Source organism: Clarias gariepinus, chromosome 17, assembly GCF_024256425.1.
Source record: "Clarias gariepinus isolate MV-2021 ecotype Netherlands chromosome 17, CGAR_prim_01v2, whole genome shotgun sequence".
Classification (NCBI taxonomy): Eukaryota; Metazoa; Chordata; class Actinopteri; order Siluriformes; family Clariidae; genus Clarias; species Clarias gariepinus.
The window spans coordinates 23,261,956-23,281,255 of NC_071116.1; the positions used below are offsets into that span (position 1 = coordinate 23,261,956).

Here is a 19,300-nt window from a genome sequence, read left to right on the forward strand (position 1 = left end):
ACAGGATCAGTTGCTAATGTCCTGCTGTCAGGCACCAAAGCACACCCCAAAGCCGCCCCAGTGGCACAAGGGGAACATAAATCTTTAATATTAATGGTTTTAATGTTGTGTATATAGATTATATGCTTTAAGTAAACATCTCAAACCTAATGTCCCCCAATTTATAAAATATGCTTTAGCCAAAACATTATTAAGTAAATTAAAGCTTTCTGAGCAGCCATTAAAGCATTAAAACATTTATAATTAATAATTAGCTTAAATGAAACTATTTTGGATTAACTAATTAAGGTTTAGCCTTTATTCATCATATTAGCATTTTACTGCACACACTGTGTATGGTTGTGTATGTGAAAAATGCTATTTTAATTTGACATATATGTTACTGCAGAATAAAATCCTTCGTCCTTTGCATATCCCAGCTTTATTATGAAACTGAGGTCAAAGTACAGGATCAGCCATTACACAGCGCCCCTCATGCAGACAGGGATACGAGCCTTGTTCAAGGAGCCTATCAGCAACTTGGTAAACCTGTGGCTTAAACCACACACCTTCTGGTCAGTATCTCAAATCCTTAACACACTGGCCTACCACTGTCCACTCTTAAAGTATGTAATGTAAATAATTACAACCCACAGTCAAATATAATGAAATTAGAAAGCCCTTTTGCATTAATTTATGGTTCCATATTTTATTAAATTCATTAAATCATCTTTAATATTAACAAAATAAAAAGTTTCAAAATATAGCAACCCTCAAAAGTGTTTCATTTCTTACATAGAGTATATCTATAGTGTGTGTCATCTGCTCTGCTCCTACAAGTGACACCTTTTAGAAATTGCACATTAAACCCACACACAATAAAAGACATGATTTATATCAGGTCCTCACAAATAATTCAAACTGTAATCTTATTTTTCATATGTTTATCTAAAAATCATCTATTGTACAGGCAACAGTGTGTGTGTGTGTGTGTGTGTGTGTATATATATATATATATATATATATATATATATATATATATATATAGTAATAAAGTGTGTTACAGTCTCACAGGTTCGAAGTAAAATCTTTCTTTTTTTATACAAAATTTTCAATCCATGTATTCGTGGCAGAATGTGTAAATTATTATAGATGCAGAAAAATAACACACCATGCAACCTGTAATTTCTTTCAAAATTCACATGAAGGTTAAATTATTAAATGAGTTATCATCTGGATTTTTTTCTTGACCCTGCTTATATGGACTCAATTGGTGGCGGGAAAAACAGACAGAAAAAGAAAAATCAACACTGTCAATTAATCCCTGGTACAGAATGCCTATAATGCACTTTGCCACTTGTAGGAAGTGGAGAATAGTGAGAAGAGAGTATGGAAGAGTTACTAGAAATGTGTAAGTAGGTGATAGCAAATAAGGAGTAAGAAAGGGTATGGAATAGCAAGGGAAAAGTAAATGGGGAAAGGTAGAAAGAGGAAACCCTGGATAGGGAATAGGAAATCAGGAATAGAAAGTAAAAATGGAAATAGTTTGTAGGGAATAGGCAGTAGAAAAGTGTGAGTAGGGGATGGAGAACAGGGAGTAGGAACGAGTAGGGAATAGTAAGGGACAAGGTGTAGAGAGTATGAAATAAGAAACAGAATAATGAGTATAAAGTAGTGAAAAGTCAGTGGGGAGAAGTGAAAAGCAAACGGGAATAAATAATATGAATAAGTTAAGAGTAAATAGGGAGTCATGACTAGGGAGTAGAGCAGGGGCAAGTCAGTGGTCATGACGTTGGACTACTGGCTGGAAGTCACAAGTTCAAACCGCAGTACCACCAAGCTGCCACTGTTGGGCCTCTCAGCAAGGCCCTTAACCATCAACTGCTCAGATGTTTAATGAGATAAGTCTAAGTCCATCTGGATGAGTAGTATATAGTCAGAGACTAGCGAGTTGGGCGAATAAGGAATAGGAAATAATGAGTAGGAAACACTGAGCAGAGAATACTCAAAAGTAAATGGGGAGAAATCAATTGTAGATAAGAAATAATAGGAATCACTGAGTAGGGAATAATGAGTAGGAAAGAGAGTAAGGAATATAGAGTACAGAATATACAGTTGATAATAGCAGGTAGGGAATAGAGAAGAGGAAATAGTGGGTAGGGAATAGGGACTAGGAAATAAAGAGTACAGAGTAGAAAATAGGGCATAGATTTAGTGTAGCCTATAGTGATGCACACATCTCTATTTCAGTTACTGTTTATGGAATAGCAGTTTTCCACCTGGAAAATGTATATAATTCTATACTGTGTGTGAAGATACACAGATCTGCTCTAACTATCTATACGTTATATTCATTTAAAAACAAAATACCAGTGGCAAAGAAAAAAATCATTGTCAAAGATTAATGAAAAGACTATTAGGTTATAGGGATCAAACAGAAAGGTCTAGCAAGCCTTAAACCATCAGGAATGTTGGCTAAACAGAAACATAGCTAGCTAGCTAATAGTTGCAAATTAAGTTTGTTAGCAAAACAGGCAGTTAACTAATACCTAAAAAAAAAAAAAAAAAATGTTACACAAAGAACTTGTTCTGTGGAATAACTGAACATAGCAGCTAACTACCAATTATTAAAGAAAATTATACAAACAAACTACAATTATGATAGTAATAAATAAAATAAGGAGGCATTAAACACAGATACAATTACTTTGAGCAGATACACAGCTACTGTATAAATGCAGTTACATGTAAGATTCACATAAAAACAAAATACTGTGTGAATTAAATAATCCTCAAATTCATAGTGCAAGATCAAAAAAGAAACAATATTCAGTTGGGATTAAACAGGAAAGGCTAGCTAGCTACAACACAGGAATTTCAGTAAAGTAGCTAAACATAAACAGCTAAATAATTATCAAAATAGCTAGCTGGTTTAATATCTTCTAAAAATAGTTTTAAAATTACTTTAAAAATATTAAATCTATCAGGCTGGTGAGCGTTACAACAAAGGTTGTCATTGGTAGGTTGGACTAGGTTAGCTATCCAGAAAAAGTTAGCTAGCTATGGTAACTCAGAAAGATAAGTTAACTATTAGCGAGCTAGAGCTAGCTGCTTCACTTTAACAATGAGAGGTTGTCAGGGAAGTGCAGGATGTTAGCAGAACAAGTAACTAGCTGCTACCACAACAAAATAGTGTTACCACAAGGAGTGTTAGTGGAGATGTTAGAAATAGTAGCTAAGTATCAATTAATAAAGAAAGCTATGACAAAATATTAATAATAAAAATATTAAATAAAATAGGGTACAAAACAATAACTTATAAATTAGCATTTTATGTTTTACACAAACTTAAATATTAGCAAGTTTGAACCTTAATGGCCATTTGAGAAGAGGATGCCAAGTATTCTGTCAAAATATGAATTTAAAACTTATAATTAATTCAGCAATTATGTAATTCAGCAAAGATGTTTTTGGTTATTTTCCAGTCAGTGTCTGGTGTTGTATTTTAGAAATTCATTGATGTAGTTGATATGCTAATATTTATGATTCTATAGGAACTTATTATCAATAAAAACTGTATTAAACTACACCAATTCAACTGGTAATGCTGAGTACATTTGGCACCTCTTTTCACTGCTGGCTTTAGTTCTGCTACAGCAAGGAGGACCTTCACACTTCTTTTTTTCATCTTATACCTTCTACACATGCCTACACACACTTAACACACACGGTACACACAGAAAGACTAAGCGTGCTGCATTCCAATACTGTTTTTAATGCGCCCTTGTCCACTCCTCCTCCCCATGTCCCCTAGTAATGCTTACTTTGATTCATTTTGCAGCCCGAGTTACAGTAGGTTGGTTAGAGGAATCTTCGACGGCCAATAAGTCGGCAAAAGATGTGGGGTCAAGTCAGTGTCAGTAAGTTTTATCCAGAAGGCACTGATGAATTTCGTCGCAGTTGCCTTTTCCAAATGGTAAATAGATAAAGCTGATTATAAGTGTAAATAGGGGCTTAACAGTTCACACCTCAAACATTAGATTGTCTCTCTATCTGTACATGACAGCTGATGGAATTGCTACTTTGGTGCTAGTTACAGTATATACCGCACTAGGTAATAAACAAGATAGCTATAATGTGCCCCATTAACAATCTCCCTCAACTGTGCTGTGAGTGCACACTCATATGACCTCTGTGTCCCTAGGAGAAGGCAACAAGAGCGCATTCAAAAACACGAATTAAACAGAGCCTCTTCAGACTCTGACCAGCCTGACACTCGTCTCCTTGTGGAGGAATTTGGGATGTAGCCATGATGTAACCTTCAATCGTTTCAGAACCTGATTCAGTCAGGAAGATGAAGGCTGTTAGTGTGCATGTTTGTGTTTGTGTGTTTAGGACTTAAAGACATGGACAGCTCGCACCACGTACTGCCTGCAGATGGGACACTCGTTCATTTTCTTGCCACAGCGGGTGCAGGTGATCATGTGACCACACTCGAGCAGGACACAGTCGATCACAGCGTCCATGCAGATACGGCACACGTTTTCATCCAGGGTACTGAGAGGAGCTACACCTGCACGCAAACACACAGCATGCGACTAAGAATAATACTCAGCGATTAATAATACTCAGTTATATTTCATTCCTCATATGCCACAGCACTTGATCAATAAATCTTTTTTTAATATTATACAATGACACCTTTTTATGTCTGTATACTGTGTAAAGTACATACAAAAATAGTCAATAAAAATACTGTGTATACAAATTGATGTATACTTCTTGGTTTCTGTTATTAGTTATCTCATAGCAGCTATAAACAGACATTTCTTCACCACCATCATCACCCCACTGGCTTTGTCAAAGTTACTAGGAAAAAATTCTGCTTGTCGTTTTATCAAGTAATTCAAACTGTCTATCCTGAAGATTTAAAGTTTCAGCTTTACTTCTAAATTTACGAAGTGGTTACTTTCTGACCAATAAGATTTGAGAACTTAACAATAATGTGGTATAGAGACTTTTAAATTTAACTGCATGAAATGCCTATCTATCTATCTATCTATCTATCTATCTATCTATGTGTGTTTAGAGTCTATTTATTTGAGGAACTGTGAGCCTGCGCCTGTGTCCATTAGTCCTTATTAATTGTTCTACTCAAATAGAATCACCTAAAGCTGCAGGCATCAGCAGTGTACAACACACACAAACTCTCACTCCCCCCCTCACACACACACACACATTGCTGCTGCTTCAGCAGAAAGGCACTTAGGATATTGGATGAAAGCACGGTGCAATTACATCCATTTTGACTCAGCGGGGACCATTTGGCTTTTGGCCAGAACGAGTAAACCTCTACAGTGGTAGGCTCGTACTGACACACACACACACATACACATACACACACACAAAACAATCACACTAATGATCAGCCATTTTTCTTCTTGTCTGCCATAACAGCATTCTACATGCATAATACCGTTATTATAGACTTTCGAAAATTTCATTTTATTTTCCAGGAGCATTCATGCCTCTAAGATAAAGCATAGTATTTATAAATTTATCTTTTGTGCATTGCACAGAACCTGGTGTCACTTTACAAAAAGTCAAGACAGACAAGTAGAAAAAAGGAAATAAGAAACACTTAAGTTTTTCTACTGTATGTGTCTGTATTTCTGAAAATTAGGTACTGGTTAAGGCAATCCCATAATTCTGTTCACTGTGGGAATTATTTATTTATTCAATGAACACATTTACAGACTAATATTAAAAATATTCAATGCTATTATAAATACAAACCTGTTCCAGCATGACAATGCCCCTGTGCACAAAGCAAACTCCATGAAGACATGGTTTTGCTTTGGTGTGGAAGATCTCGAGTGTCCTGCACAGACCTCAACCTCACTAACCACGTCTGGGATGAACTACAAGGCCAAATGCACTCCAGGGCGTCTCACATAACCTCAGGACCTCAGTGATCACAAGTCCCCACAGCCACACTCCAAAATGTACTGGAAAGTCTTCACAGGGGACTGGAGCTTATTTTAACCTCAAAGGATTCTTAAATCTAAAACAATCTTCAACAAGCCCTATCGGTGTATTTGTTCACATAGCCCACTTACAAACACAAACACAGACTTAAACAGGTGTACGTAGAAATAGCATGCATTGTGTTTCATTCATTTACGCTGATGTTCTTACCTCCAACATCTCCATCACATATAGAAGGAGGATATGCCACGACTGCATGATGAGTATGGGAGCAGAACAGGATTAAAAAAATAACCAAATGTACAAGATAGATATGTCTTAAATGTGTTTTTGTCCCAACAGATGGTGAAATTAACTTTCCCTGGCTGTCTGAACAACTGAGTCACTGCAATCCTCAAACTCTTCACCAAGCACTTCTATTTAAAAAAAAGAATCAAGCCTTGCACTTTTTCTTAATGCTGTACTAACCATCCTCAAGAGGGTTTTTTTTCTTCCTATAATAATTCTCAGTCTTTGTCCTAGTCAATGAGCATGAGGATGCATTATATTTGTCAGTGTCTGTGAATATAGGCATTTTCTTAATGCATGATGCTTTAAGCATAAGCCTCTAATGTACAGAGCGTGACCTGGATAAGGCACTAAGTTATTGTTTTGATTTTAATTACGCATTTATGCACATAAAAGAAATCCTCACCTGCGGTGATGCTGTTGCTCATGTTTTCCACTGCAAAGAAAACAGAAAGAGAGGAGTCAGGTTCGTGTGGAAATCATAGCATTCTGAAAAACTTGTTTTTATAGCTCACCAATGACCTATCACATTGCGCATGATGAGATGATGAAATTCAGTAAAATGAGTTAGCTAAATGTAGCACGAAAGTAGGAACACAATGTTCTCCAACATCTGCAATTACCATCTGTACTGTACATTTGAAGAACAGGGTGTTCTGGTTTTAGGAATCAACATGGCCTCCAAGAAAACTTATTACTGAGCATTATGCTCCTTGTTCTAGATAAGTTTCATACAACCGAGGCAAATGATTATTGTGCTAAAGCTTCCTGAAACTTTGATGAACTTACGATGCCCATCAAAGCAAACCAAAAGCATAAATATGCTACCACCACTGTGATGAGGTTCCTCTTATGCCAATATCCATTATATACACTACTAGTCAAACGTTTGGACACATTGTTGTGAAACAACCCAGAATAGGTTTTATATTTCAGACGGTCTGAAAAAGTTTTTATAGTTATCATTTATCTTTAATGAAAACTTGGCCCATCTATTCCATTCTCTCATCAGATTCATGAGGTAGTCACCAGGAATGGTTTTTAATTCACACATGTGCCTTGTCAACACTTCATTTGTGACATTTCTTGCCTTCTTAATGTACTTTAGACCATCAGTTGTCTCGTGCAGAGGAAAGGTGAATACAGAGTCATTAGCCCTGTTTAAGGCAAAGAGAAAAGATCAGCGAAACTGGTTTTCATGAGTACTATCCCAGGAAAAAAAGACCAAGAGTTAATTAGAATGACCAGCCTCAGAAAACGCCAATTTACGGCACTTAAGATTAAAGGACAGATAAATGCTTCTCAAAGTTCAAGCAGCGGACATACTGTATTACAACATCCATGAGTCAGGCTGTCTTTGTTAGATGTAGAGAAAGTTAATGGATCCTGAATGTGTGGTTTGCACTGTGAAGCACGGAGGAGGAGTAGTGATGGTGAGGAGGGGCTTTGCTGGTGACACTGTTGGTGACTTAGTCAAAATTGAAGGCACACTACACCAGATTGGCTACCACAGGATTTTGCAGCAACCTGCCATCTCATCTGGTTTGCATTTAGTGGGACCATCATTTAGTTTTTAACAAGATAGTGACCCCGAACACACCTCTTGGGTATGTAAGAGCTATTTATCCAAGAAGGAGAGCAATGGAGTGCTGCATCAGATGACCTGGCCTCCACAATCACCAACTGAGCTGGACCGGAGAGTGAAGGGAAAGCAGCAAGTACTTAACACCTCTGGGAAGTCCTTTAAGATTGTTGGAAAACCATTCCAGGTGACAACCACTTGAGGCTAACTGGGAAGACCAAGTGTGTGCAAAGCTGTCATCAAAGCAAAAGGTGGTTCCTTTGAAGAATCAAAAATATAAAACATATTCAGTTCATCTCAAAGGTGGAACTGAGGTCAGTTGAGGCCAGTACTGCAGTGGCAGTCTGATGCAATACACAAGCAGGCACACTACAGGAATTTGGAAAGGCTTAATCTATATGTCTGTGGACTGTAGGAGGAAACTGGAGGAAACCGGCCAGAGAACATACAAACTTCACACACACTCACCCGAAGGTCAGATTTAAACCCCTGACCAAGGAGGTGCACGGCCACAGTGCTAACAACTCTGCACTGGTTTGGGCCTCCAGTACTGAGAAACTGTGGTGTTACAGCATACAAAGACATTTTAGTCAAGTGTGTGATTTCCCAGCTTGTGGTAACAGTTTGGGCGTGATTCTCAGGTGTCCAAAAATATCTTGCCATGTAGTATATTTGTGCATGGACATATGTCCTCTCTTTTGAAATCTGAGGCTTTACCTATCCAAAGCTGCTCAGCTATTCCTACAGGATTTTTTATTAAGTGCAAGTCACGCAGGTAAAATTGGTTTTCCTGAAGCAATTTCCCAACATAAAATTAAATCTGTTTTACATACCCGAATGAAAATCTGATTCCGGTAACCCAGTACTAGACCTGCATATTGCCCTAAAACTGTTTCTAGTACTGTGCCTCCTGTACCTCCTCCTGTGTTATATGCGTACACCTGATCTAAGTTACATTTATGTATGCTGTACAAATTTATGTTGAAATTGCATTACATATTATATATTTTATTTTCCTTCCCACATCAGGAAACACTTTGCCCTGCATGTCAGGTGCATGATTAGGTGTTTACAGATTCCTTTCTGGTTTAATTGCGCATAGACCGAAGACAGGACTCACAGGAAGTGCGGTTGAGTTGGTGCTCCCTGTATAAACGCTGCACACGCTCCACCAGCTCCCATTTCTCACAGCAGCCGGAAAAATTCACGAAGTTCCTGGCAAGAATTTCCTTCAGCTGCCGAACGGTTAACAACTCGATGTCATCCTCGCTGGCGAGATCAGAGATAGAGGCTCGAGCCCTCCTCTGAGTCACTGGGCTGGACTGTTTATGCATCGACACAGACACACACACGCGCGCATACACAAACACAGACAGAGCCAAGTGAGAAGAGTGACAAGAAGATGCTTAGTCATTCTTAACTGAATGTGGTGATAACACATTAAAGACATTAAACAATCAGATACGCAGTTGCATTCCAGATCAGAGAGACTGATTAACCCAGTTAAAGAGACAGTATAGCCTGCTAATAAACACAGATATTATATCATCTATATTTTACTATTTCTTCACCAAGGTCACACAGGTCTCAGGGCTCCCGTAAAGTTTTTTTGTTACCACTACACCTCAAACTCGCTCAGATTCAGGACCTGGTTTACTTTTTATGTGAATGAGCTACTTCTAAACCACGCCCCCACACAATAGCAACAAGCTGGGGGAAGGTATCTCCTTATATGATGTCACATGGTGGTGTTTTGGTCCATCCACGTGCCATCTGGTGGATGGGGCGACCATAGTTTTTTTAGCAGTTACTTAAGGGTTTGGATTGCCAGCATGATGCCAGATTGTCATACAGTCAATTTGTGAATGCCAATTAGCCTAACCTGCATGTCTTTGGACTCCAGAGTAAACTCACTAATCATGGGGTTAGGTGAACATGCCAACTCCATGCACACAAACTCAAGGCAGGAATCGAAACCGGACCCTGGGGGTGCAAGGCGGGTGTGATATGTGTGAGGGGCGCTTCTGTGGACGGAAATGAGAGTTGGCAGAGGAAAGCAGGAAGGCGATTGTAGTAACTTAAATAGCCATTCTTTACAACCATGGTGTGCAGAAAAATATCTCAGAATGTACAACACAGAAAGGCAGATGGGCTACAAGTACAGAAGACACATCAGGTTCTACTCCTGTTGGGCAAAACCTACAGTACTACTACTACTAGTCTGAGGCAACAGTTTCAACAAATTTGGACAGCTGAAGACAGCTGAGAATTAATTGTTCAGTCTTTGCAGACTGATTCTGATGTTTAATGCGAATGTTAAATGAAGCTATGGTCCTGTACCTGGATGGATTTATACACTGCACTGGATAAATGCATGAATCCATCTCCATGCATGTAGGAACTTCTGTGGTCCAACTAGGGACAGTGAACACCAATGGAACCCATTTGAGGCCAATGGTGACCATTGTATTTATTCTCATCTTGTACAACTGTGGAAGGACCTCATGTCCTCTTGGAACGGTAATTCGCCTAATTAACCCTCCAAGCATGGGAAGAACATGCAAATTCTGTGCACACAGACATGACGCAGGACTCAAACCCAGGACTTTATGGTGCTAGGCGACATTGCTAACCACTACACCACCGTGCTGCCAAAGGCATGAATGAGTAGGGATATAAGGGATCCTTATACCTTATAAAGCACCCACTATATATTAGTATTCTACATGAGATTGTAGTTATGGTAATGGTGATTTAGTTATGTAGTTATGGTAATAATTAAGATATCTAAGTCTTTCTGATTTGTTATATCATCATACAACTGACTCTGTTTTTAGATTCGGAAGCACTGTAGTTAAAACCAGTAGGAATGATAACTCACCTCTAGTAAACGTTCATTGTTCTCCAGGGGGAGGAGAGACACAGAGGCAACGTCCCCACCATCCTTTACACACACACACACACACACATCATTATGATCAATGCTGCCATCAAACCTAAGTTATGTGTTGTTTCCTTGGCACAAATGAGTGTGAGTGTGGATGTTTGCATGTGTACCTGGCTGGTTCCTGAGCTGTTGTTAGTGCGGTGTGTTTCTTCCTGAGGGGCTGAGACAGACAATGCAGGCTGCTGGGGGGTGGTGGGTGCAGCATCAACAGGCAGGGCTAAAGCAGAGGGTGCAGCTTCAATGTTTGCCTCCTCACTCTCCAAATCCTCCTCCTCCTCCTCTTCCTCCTCCTGAAGATCCACCCCCATGTGCTGCAGTACGAGCTCGACGAGTTCCTCCTTCTCAGTGCACGCATCCGTACTAATGTCACGCAGTGTAAGGTAACGGCGCAGGTCGCGCACTCGCAAACGCATGAGGCGTGCCCGTTCGAAAGCAGTCGCCCACAAGGCGTGGCACACACAGCAGCGCCGCAGGTTCTCCTGCAGCACGCTACAGAGTGCACAGAAGCTCCGCCCACAGTCTGAACACACATGCTGAACATATACACAATGCCAAAATTAGACTTCTGCAACAGGGCTAGATTGAATTATTTATGCACATTAAGATACATAACAGTTAAAGTATACAACTAGAAACCCACTTTTCTTCTGAAGACGGAGAAGGCGAGACCACAGGCTTTGCACACTGTTCCATTTGAAGGAGCAGGGCTAGACGGTGATTGAGAGGTGCTCGTTGAAGGGTAGGCGGAGTATCCAGCACCAGGGGCAAACCTGAATGGCCCGGCTCCACCCCCGAACCCAGCCTGATGGCTCCGAACTGCCCCCGAACCAATCAAATCGTTCAATAAACCACAACACGAAGCCCACATAGAGGCCTAAGAGAGAATAGGACAGGATTGAAAGGAAATGGACAGGAAGAGAGTGAGAGAGAGAGAGAAACAGACACAGAGAGAAACAACAAGATCAAGTTTGACGTGCAGCTGTATAGTAATCAGAGTCCTGAATCGATCTGTTGGACACACGATGTACCATCATTGCCATTATTTCATACCATATAAAATGCACTTTTATAAAGAGTAGAGAGGTGAATCCCAAATAGCTCCCTGTTGGACATATAGTGCATTACACAGGGTGGAGATACTATTGATTTATTCCAAAAGCACCAACAGAAAGAGTAGGGAGATAAACCAAAAACTGAAGCCTCTTAGTGATATACACAGGATGTAGAAACCATTATTTCATACCACACACATAGTGCAGTGGTCTCGGCAGAAACCAAAATGCTAAACATAGTGTATTAGCGAAAATGACTACACTAAAACATGGAGTGTAGATGGCTTTATGTAGTTTAGTTAGGTTTCATGTTGAGAGCTAAAACCCTAATGGATCATATTAGGAATTAAGTACTACTTAATATTACATTATTATAATATCATACATACTGTACAGTGAGGGAGGCTGCAATGCCACCTCACAGATCCGATCTTGAGTTCAGGCTACAATGTGTGTGAAGCTTATCATATTCTTATTCATACAAGTTCCACAGTTTCCTCCCACTGCATCGACTATACTAAACGACCCCAAGGTGTGCATAAGTATGCAAATCTATTTGTCCATGGTGCTCTGAAATGTACTGGGATGTAATTTCCTCTCCTATACGCATGCAAACACTTATATAGCCATGTCTATGTGTAAAATTCTAGGAAATTATAGCTATAATGGCTTACCACAGCCTGATTATAAGGCAAATTAGCACTGAAACAATAAGCTTCCTGTTTACATCCCGCACTGCATTCTGGGTAAGGCGCATACAGATGCATGTGTTGTTAGGTCTGAAAAGCTGCTTTATTAAAGAAACCAGATGCAACTGCTGCATCTCCAAACTGATTTTTATTCCTGTGGGAATGAAGGGGAATCTATATCTTGATCTATAGACTGTGGATGTAAATGGTACACAAATTGACCTTTAAATGAATAAATGGAACTTTTCGAAAAGAAAATGGCATATTTCTAAGTTTTAAAACAGGTAAAATAAAAACAGGTTGTGACTGATCACATTGCAAAAAACCTGATGACGGAAGCACATTCGCATATACACTGTGGACTCTCTCTCTCGCTCTCTGTCTCTAAATATCACACACACACATTTTATATATATATATATATATATATATATATATATATATATATATATATATATATGCAAAAGTTTTAAGCCACCCTCACCCCCCACATATTCTGCTTCCAAAAAAAAACTTCAGGAAAAGTTCTCCAGGCTTCCTGACAGACTTCCTTGTTAGTTTTTTCTATCATTTTTAGGCCAGTCCCTGTACCTGACCAGTTTCGCAGTGACCAATTAATTATTCAAGCATAATAAAAAACATATATGTCAAAACATATAGGTGCAGATGACGACAGATGATCAGGCTGGTGATCAGTATACCGGTAACGCTGAAGGCTGAGTGAGTAGAAAAGACGAGAGGGGAAATGAGGTTGCTGCTGAGGTTTTTATTTACACAAACAATTTTACAGTTGTATCTTTAGTCAATTTGATGGTAAAAACTTTTTACTTCCAATTTCTTTCATTTACAGTAATCTACACTATTTAATTTAATGTTGGCTTGGGGGCTTAGTGGTTAGCACTGTTGCCTTAAACCTCCAGTGTCAGTTCGATTCCTGCCTCAGGGTCTGTGTGCATGGAGTTTGCATATACTCCCAGTGCTTTTGGTGGGTTTCCCCCAGGATACTCCAGTTTCCTCCCTCAGTTCAAAGACCTACATTAGGTAATCAGCGTTCCCATATTGCCCATATTTCTGAATGTCCAGATGAATGTTGACTAAAGGTCCTACCAGGGCCGAAAAATGAGAATAAATACAATGCTAATCACCATTGGCCTCTACGGTCCCTAGTTGGAATACAGATGTTCCTAGATGGATGGATGGTAAAATAAATATATAAATATATATATATATATATATATATATATATATATATATATATATATATATATATACGCACACACACACATAAATGCATGCAGATGTTTATAATGGATGCATATGTATTTGTCCATGTGTGTGTGTGTGTGCATGTGTGTGTGGATATTCCCACAATTCAAACATCTGCATATATTATATATATTATTTACACTGCTATAATTGTAAAATATTATTAAGCATATTATACATATTATTAGATTTTCCTTTTATTATATTATTATACATTATTTTTTACTAAGCAGTTGATTTGTCCTAACACTAAATCAAATTCCTAAACAGTTATCAGCATGCAGAACAAACAGTGACTCTAATATTCCCACCACTGTCTAGTCACTCATCACTCTTATTTAGTATATAATCATTCACAATCGTGACTATTATTCTTATCAATGGTTTTGCATTGATCTCGTCGATATTGGTAGACATCTGGCTGTGTGACCACTGACTGTCTCAGCGCTGCAAAACTGAGCAGATCAAAGCACGATTTTATCTCACTTAATATTAGATATTAGTCTTGCTGACATTTCCATCATCATCGTTATCATCATGATTATCACTCTAAAATAAAGCATCCTTACTCTGAAAAAAGACAAAATGACCAATTATGATGTACCGTACCTTCATTGCATCTCCACGCTGCAGAATTGGTGAAATCTAATACAAATGACGAGCATTGCAGCGGAATTACTCCATTACGTCTTCTCTCTCTCTCTCTTTTAGTCTTTCTCTCTCCCTCTCTCAGCACAGAGCATAACGTCATGGCTTAGCGAGGCTCGACCAATCACGATGCAGCAGTAACAGCTGTTCTCACCAGCAGCCAATCGCGTTTGGTAGGCGGGGATTACCCGTGCGCGTGAACCGAGAGATACAGGTGATGACGCAGAGCGGCGCTCAGACCGGCTAGAGATCCTGCTAATGTCATTTTAACAGCGGGGTTTGTTGAATAAGTACCGAATAAATAACTGTCGTTGCTTCTCAAAAATTAAATACTCATAGTAATAAAATAAGTACACAGACAAACCAAAAGTTTTGTTCAGTCAAAATCTTAAAACAAAAACTCAACCCTTACACAGATTAAATGTATACTGTATTTATGCTGAGGTATTTGTGACGTCATTAGTGCTGCTGCTACTGAGGTGTTGTTGGTTGATATATTTATTTTCCGTATTCAGATAAAAAGTTACTCAGATTAATATCATGATAAATTAATTAATTAATTAAATGCCGTATATATATATATATATATATATATATATATATATATGATACTGTGCTATGACTTTATTAAGTGGTGGGAATAAGATATTGTACCATGTTATGACCATGACTTACTAAAGTGTGAGAACGAGATACAGTACTGTGGGCTGGACATACAGTACATACCATGTAGGAAGGAAACATACTTACTTAGAAACATACATTTATATACAATTATATAAATGTATAAATAAAATGAAATTTTCCCACATGCTGCTCTGCTAACCTCCATAAATACTGGTTAAAAATGTTTTTTTGGTTTTCAAAAAAATGGTTTTATATATATATAAAACTTTTTAGAAATTCTAAATATAGGTGACTCACCTTTAACAGTGACTCACCTTGCTAAATTAAGGTCCACCATGTACTCATTAAATGCTTTAGCAATTAAATAACTTTGTCAAAAAAATCATTCTGGCCATGTTCCACTCTTTTATCAATCTTTCCATGGCAGGACAGACATGTGCATTGATTTTAATAAATTTGTTTGTTACTTTAAATTAAATTTCCAGAATGTATTGAGTAAACTTTTTAATACATCCTATATTTAACTTTTGGTTTTGAACATTCTTTAGGGAAATGTAACTCTATTTCCCACTGTCATGTGTTAAATCAGATTGTTAATGGTGGAGTGGATTGCTGCTTCATGTCCCAGGGAGACCTCATGTCTGAGTTTCTTTCTTATGCTGTCATAGCTAGTCCTGCTGGAGTCTCTGCTTGCATAAAATGCTCATTGACCTTATCCATTATGTGATAGTGAGCATACAGTACACCTCTCTCTCTCTCTCCCTCTTTCTCTGTTTCTGTCAAGCTACATATGGCACCCCATCACTCCAGCACTGGCCCCTTTTGTTCTCCAGATCTGCCCGATCCATCCTGATGGCCTAATACCGGTTTATATCCTCATCTCCACTGATTGCTGCTTATGACGACCCCATATGGTCTGCTTAAAGACACACAAGACTACTGAGGACTCTTCAACATAGAAACCATAAAGATGTCTTTGGACTGAATAAAAATAGTTTTGCTATGATGGATTATAATTCCATTTGCTTTAATTGTTTTGGTTTTAGGACTGAAATTGCCATTAAGCAGTTTGTACCCAAGTCTCCAACAGTGAACAGGTGGGAACATCAGGAAAATGGACTTTATATCAGGCAAGTCTGGAGAGAAGAAGGGGTCAGGATGATTGGCATCTCAGAAGTGAAAAGAGACAGAGAGAGAGAGAGAGAGAGAGAGAATGCACATAGTTATGCTCCCAGTACCATAATGGATAAGGTCAATGTACATTTTGTGCAGAGTAAAAGCAGGGACACCGGCAGGACTAGCTATGACAGCAAAATTAAAAAGAAGATCCAGAAGGAACACAGACATGAGGGCGCCCTGGGACATTAAGCAGCCAGCCATTCCACCTTCAAAAAAACCTGAGTGAATGCATCTCCACTGCCTCCCCTACCAGACACACACAGGGCAATTCTTCTCAGACATTCCATCTACATCTCCTTTACCATATTAAAGGATAGAGTAAATTCTAACACACTTTTTTTTTTTTTTTAGTAAATTTAAGAGTTATTTTGATTTAACACCATAGAAAAGATTCAGCTCACTGCTGTCTATACACACTTCTATTACTAAAATGATTGACACAGTTTGTTAATTATTTACATTGTAAATGTAAATAATTATTTTAAAATTCTTTTATAAAGTTTTTAATCACACTTTTTTTTTCTTTTTTACTTTTTATATAAACAAATAACACTTTAAATAATTGATACTATGAGTCTAAACCTTTGGGGAGGCTATAATTCCATGGTATTGCCATGGTTACGACTCCAAAACATCAATGAGTATGAGTTATTTTTCTTGTGTGCAACTCAAGTTTTTCTTTATCTTTTTATTTGGTAAAAATATTTTTGTATTATTTAGTAATTTATAATATATATATATATATATATATATATATATATATATATATATAAATTTGAAATCAAGTCTAAATAAAAAATTTCATTAAATAGGTATTATTATTATTATTATTATTATTATTATTATTAATAAATACAAGTAGTCTCTCCTAATGCTTTAATAGACAATTTAACTCAATGTACTTCTTATCTTCTCTTTGCTCATTCTTCTAAAGGATGCCAGTAATTCTGGAGCTGACCATCAGTGCCACCTCAGACTGGCTGAAGTCAGCTAGTGCTGTCGCCTCCAGAGACCACAGGAGAAGGAATGCTGGATGTGCTGAAAAACATCCAGCAAAAAAGCGAGATACATTCTCTCCTCTGTTTGGCGAGTTACAGATCCCCAAAGAACCACTCACCATTTTCAACTTGCTTTCCACATAGCATCAGCGCAGTACAATCCCTTCCAGACTGAACAGTGCACATTCGAGTGGAGAGTGTGTGTGATCGTGCTTGCTGTTGATCTTCCTGTGTCACATGGGAGAGCTTTGAACACACTTCTCTCGCTCTCTCTGAGACACAGAACATACACTTGAGGTAGCTCCTAATCTCCTGCCATATGCCTACATTATGCATCCAAGAATAGGACAGATATAGATAGTGTGTGTGTGTGTGTGTGTGTGTGTGTGCATATATTAACAAAAAATACATATAAGAAAAATGCCTCTCCATCTGACGTATATGCATATATACGTTAGCCTGGATTAAAGGCTTATTTGTATTACCTGATGCACCACCTCAGGTCAGATTAAGAGTATTAAGTCCTCTCATTGTGTCCTCGAGCAGCTAAATCCTTTCATGATAACAGAGTTTTATCCTCAGTGTTTAATAACAGAACTGTCTGATGTCTCTCGAGTCCCCGGATGCATATCAGCAGCTTGTAAGTTTTTATCCAATTTACAATAAAGATAGGACTGAAATTTATAAAACATCCAAAGTCCAAAGTACCATAATGCAGTGCATTACATATACCATGACAAGAACATTACCCCAAATAAATGAAGACATGCTTATTATTATTATTATTATTATTAAGTAATACCAAGCTTCTTCTCCAACAGTAGTTTGCATACAGCTTACACCACCAAATACAGCTTACACCATCTTTAGTCTATACAATCTAAAGCCTAGAACCTCTTCAGTGTTGTTATTAAGTGTCTTTTGGTAAACCCTTTGTGTTAGTTTAAGAAATATGATTAATTATGGGCTATTTTGTGGTTAGCACTGTCGTCTGCACCTCCAGGGTCCGGGTTCGATTCCCGTCTCTGTGTGCATGGAGTTTGCATGTTCTCCCTGTGGTGGTGTACATGCATGGACATGGAGGTAAGGTTAATGTCAGGGGTAGCTCAGTGGTTAAGGCATTGGACTACGGTTCGGAATATCCCAGGTTCAAACCCCACAACCACCAAATTGCCACTGTTGGGCCCTTGAGCAAGGCCCTTAACCCTCAACTGCTCAGATGTGTAATGAGACAAAAATGTAAGTGGCTCTGGATAAGAGCATCTGACAAATAACTAAATGTTAATTTGACCTTCCCAAATTGCCCATAGTGTGTATGTGTGTGTACCCTGTCTTGTGCCCTAAGCCTCCTGGGATCGGCTCCAGGTCCCCACCACCCTAAATACAAGATAAAGCGGTATAGAAGATGAGTGAGTGAGTATTTTGTGGGTATTATAATAATTACCTGTTCTCATATACTTGGTCACAAGCAGTCCTATAATTTGTTGGTTTACCTAATGTAGTATTGACGGATTTTACCTGAGTTTTATTCCTCTCTCTTTAATGATGCAGTGCCCATGATGAAATGCCTAAGGATCATTAGAGGTAACAACTACATTCAGCACTGCTAAGTGTATTATAAAGTCATGTACATGTGAGACAAGAATTTAAGCGAAAGTTGTGACATTTGGTGATTCCAATGATGTCATCTTGCCTGGCTGGTGTATCATGAAAAAGCCATTTAAAAGTTCTTGAACTCTTTTCGTCTTCCAACCAGTCTCATTGTCACCCTGTTGAAAACACCCAGGTACAGTATGTAGATAACAGCTAAGTAGGTTTAAAACTTTGCAGCACATTTGCACTTGGGCTGTCCATGGATATCTGTTTGGAATCACCAAACACCATAGGCAAGTCTGAACATAAGTTAAAAGGATTATTACATTTTTATCACCCAGCCTATCTCTATGTCTTAAACCTCACTTGAGAAATTACTTTCAACTTTCAGTACAACATGTGCTGGAGTTTTACTCTCAGAAATTGATCAGATCGTTTTCCTTCTGTTAATCTCTGCCACTGCT

The 19,300-nt window shown here is 38.4% G+C and overlaps 1 protein-coding gene across 3 annotated transcripts; it reads right to left on the reverse strand.

Annotated features, from left to right (window-relative positions):
• Positions 1-684: 684 nt before the first annotated feature.
• rnf34b (ring finger protein 34b) lies at positions 685-17,407 on the reverse strand. 3 transcript variants are annotated; one of them, XM_053476333.1, is made up of 8 exons: positions 17,363-17,407; positions 11,425-11,658; positions 10,895-11,317; positions 10,719-10,781; positions 8,958-9,159; positions 6,662-6,691; positions 6,178-6,219; positions 685-4,552 (listed from the first exon to the last, which is right to left on the reverse strand). In XM_053476333.1, exons 1-8 carry the CDS (start codon positions 17,363-17,365, stop codon positions 4,371-4,373), a joined length of 1,179 nt encoding a protein of 392 aa, XP_053332308.1. In that variant the 5' UTR covers positions 17,366-17,407; the 3' UTR covers positions 685-4,370. The 3 variants fall into 3 exon arrangements, with proteins under 3 accessions (XP_053332308.1, XP_053332307.1, XP_053332309.1); XM_053476332.1 differs by lacking the exon at positions 17,363-17,407 and adding an exon at positions 14,401-14,493; XM_053476334.1 differs by lacking the exons at positions 6,178-6,219; positions 17,363-17,407 and adding an exon at positions 14,401-14,493.
• Between the last annotated feature and the right edge of the window lie 1,893 nt (positions 17,408-19,300).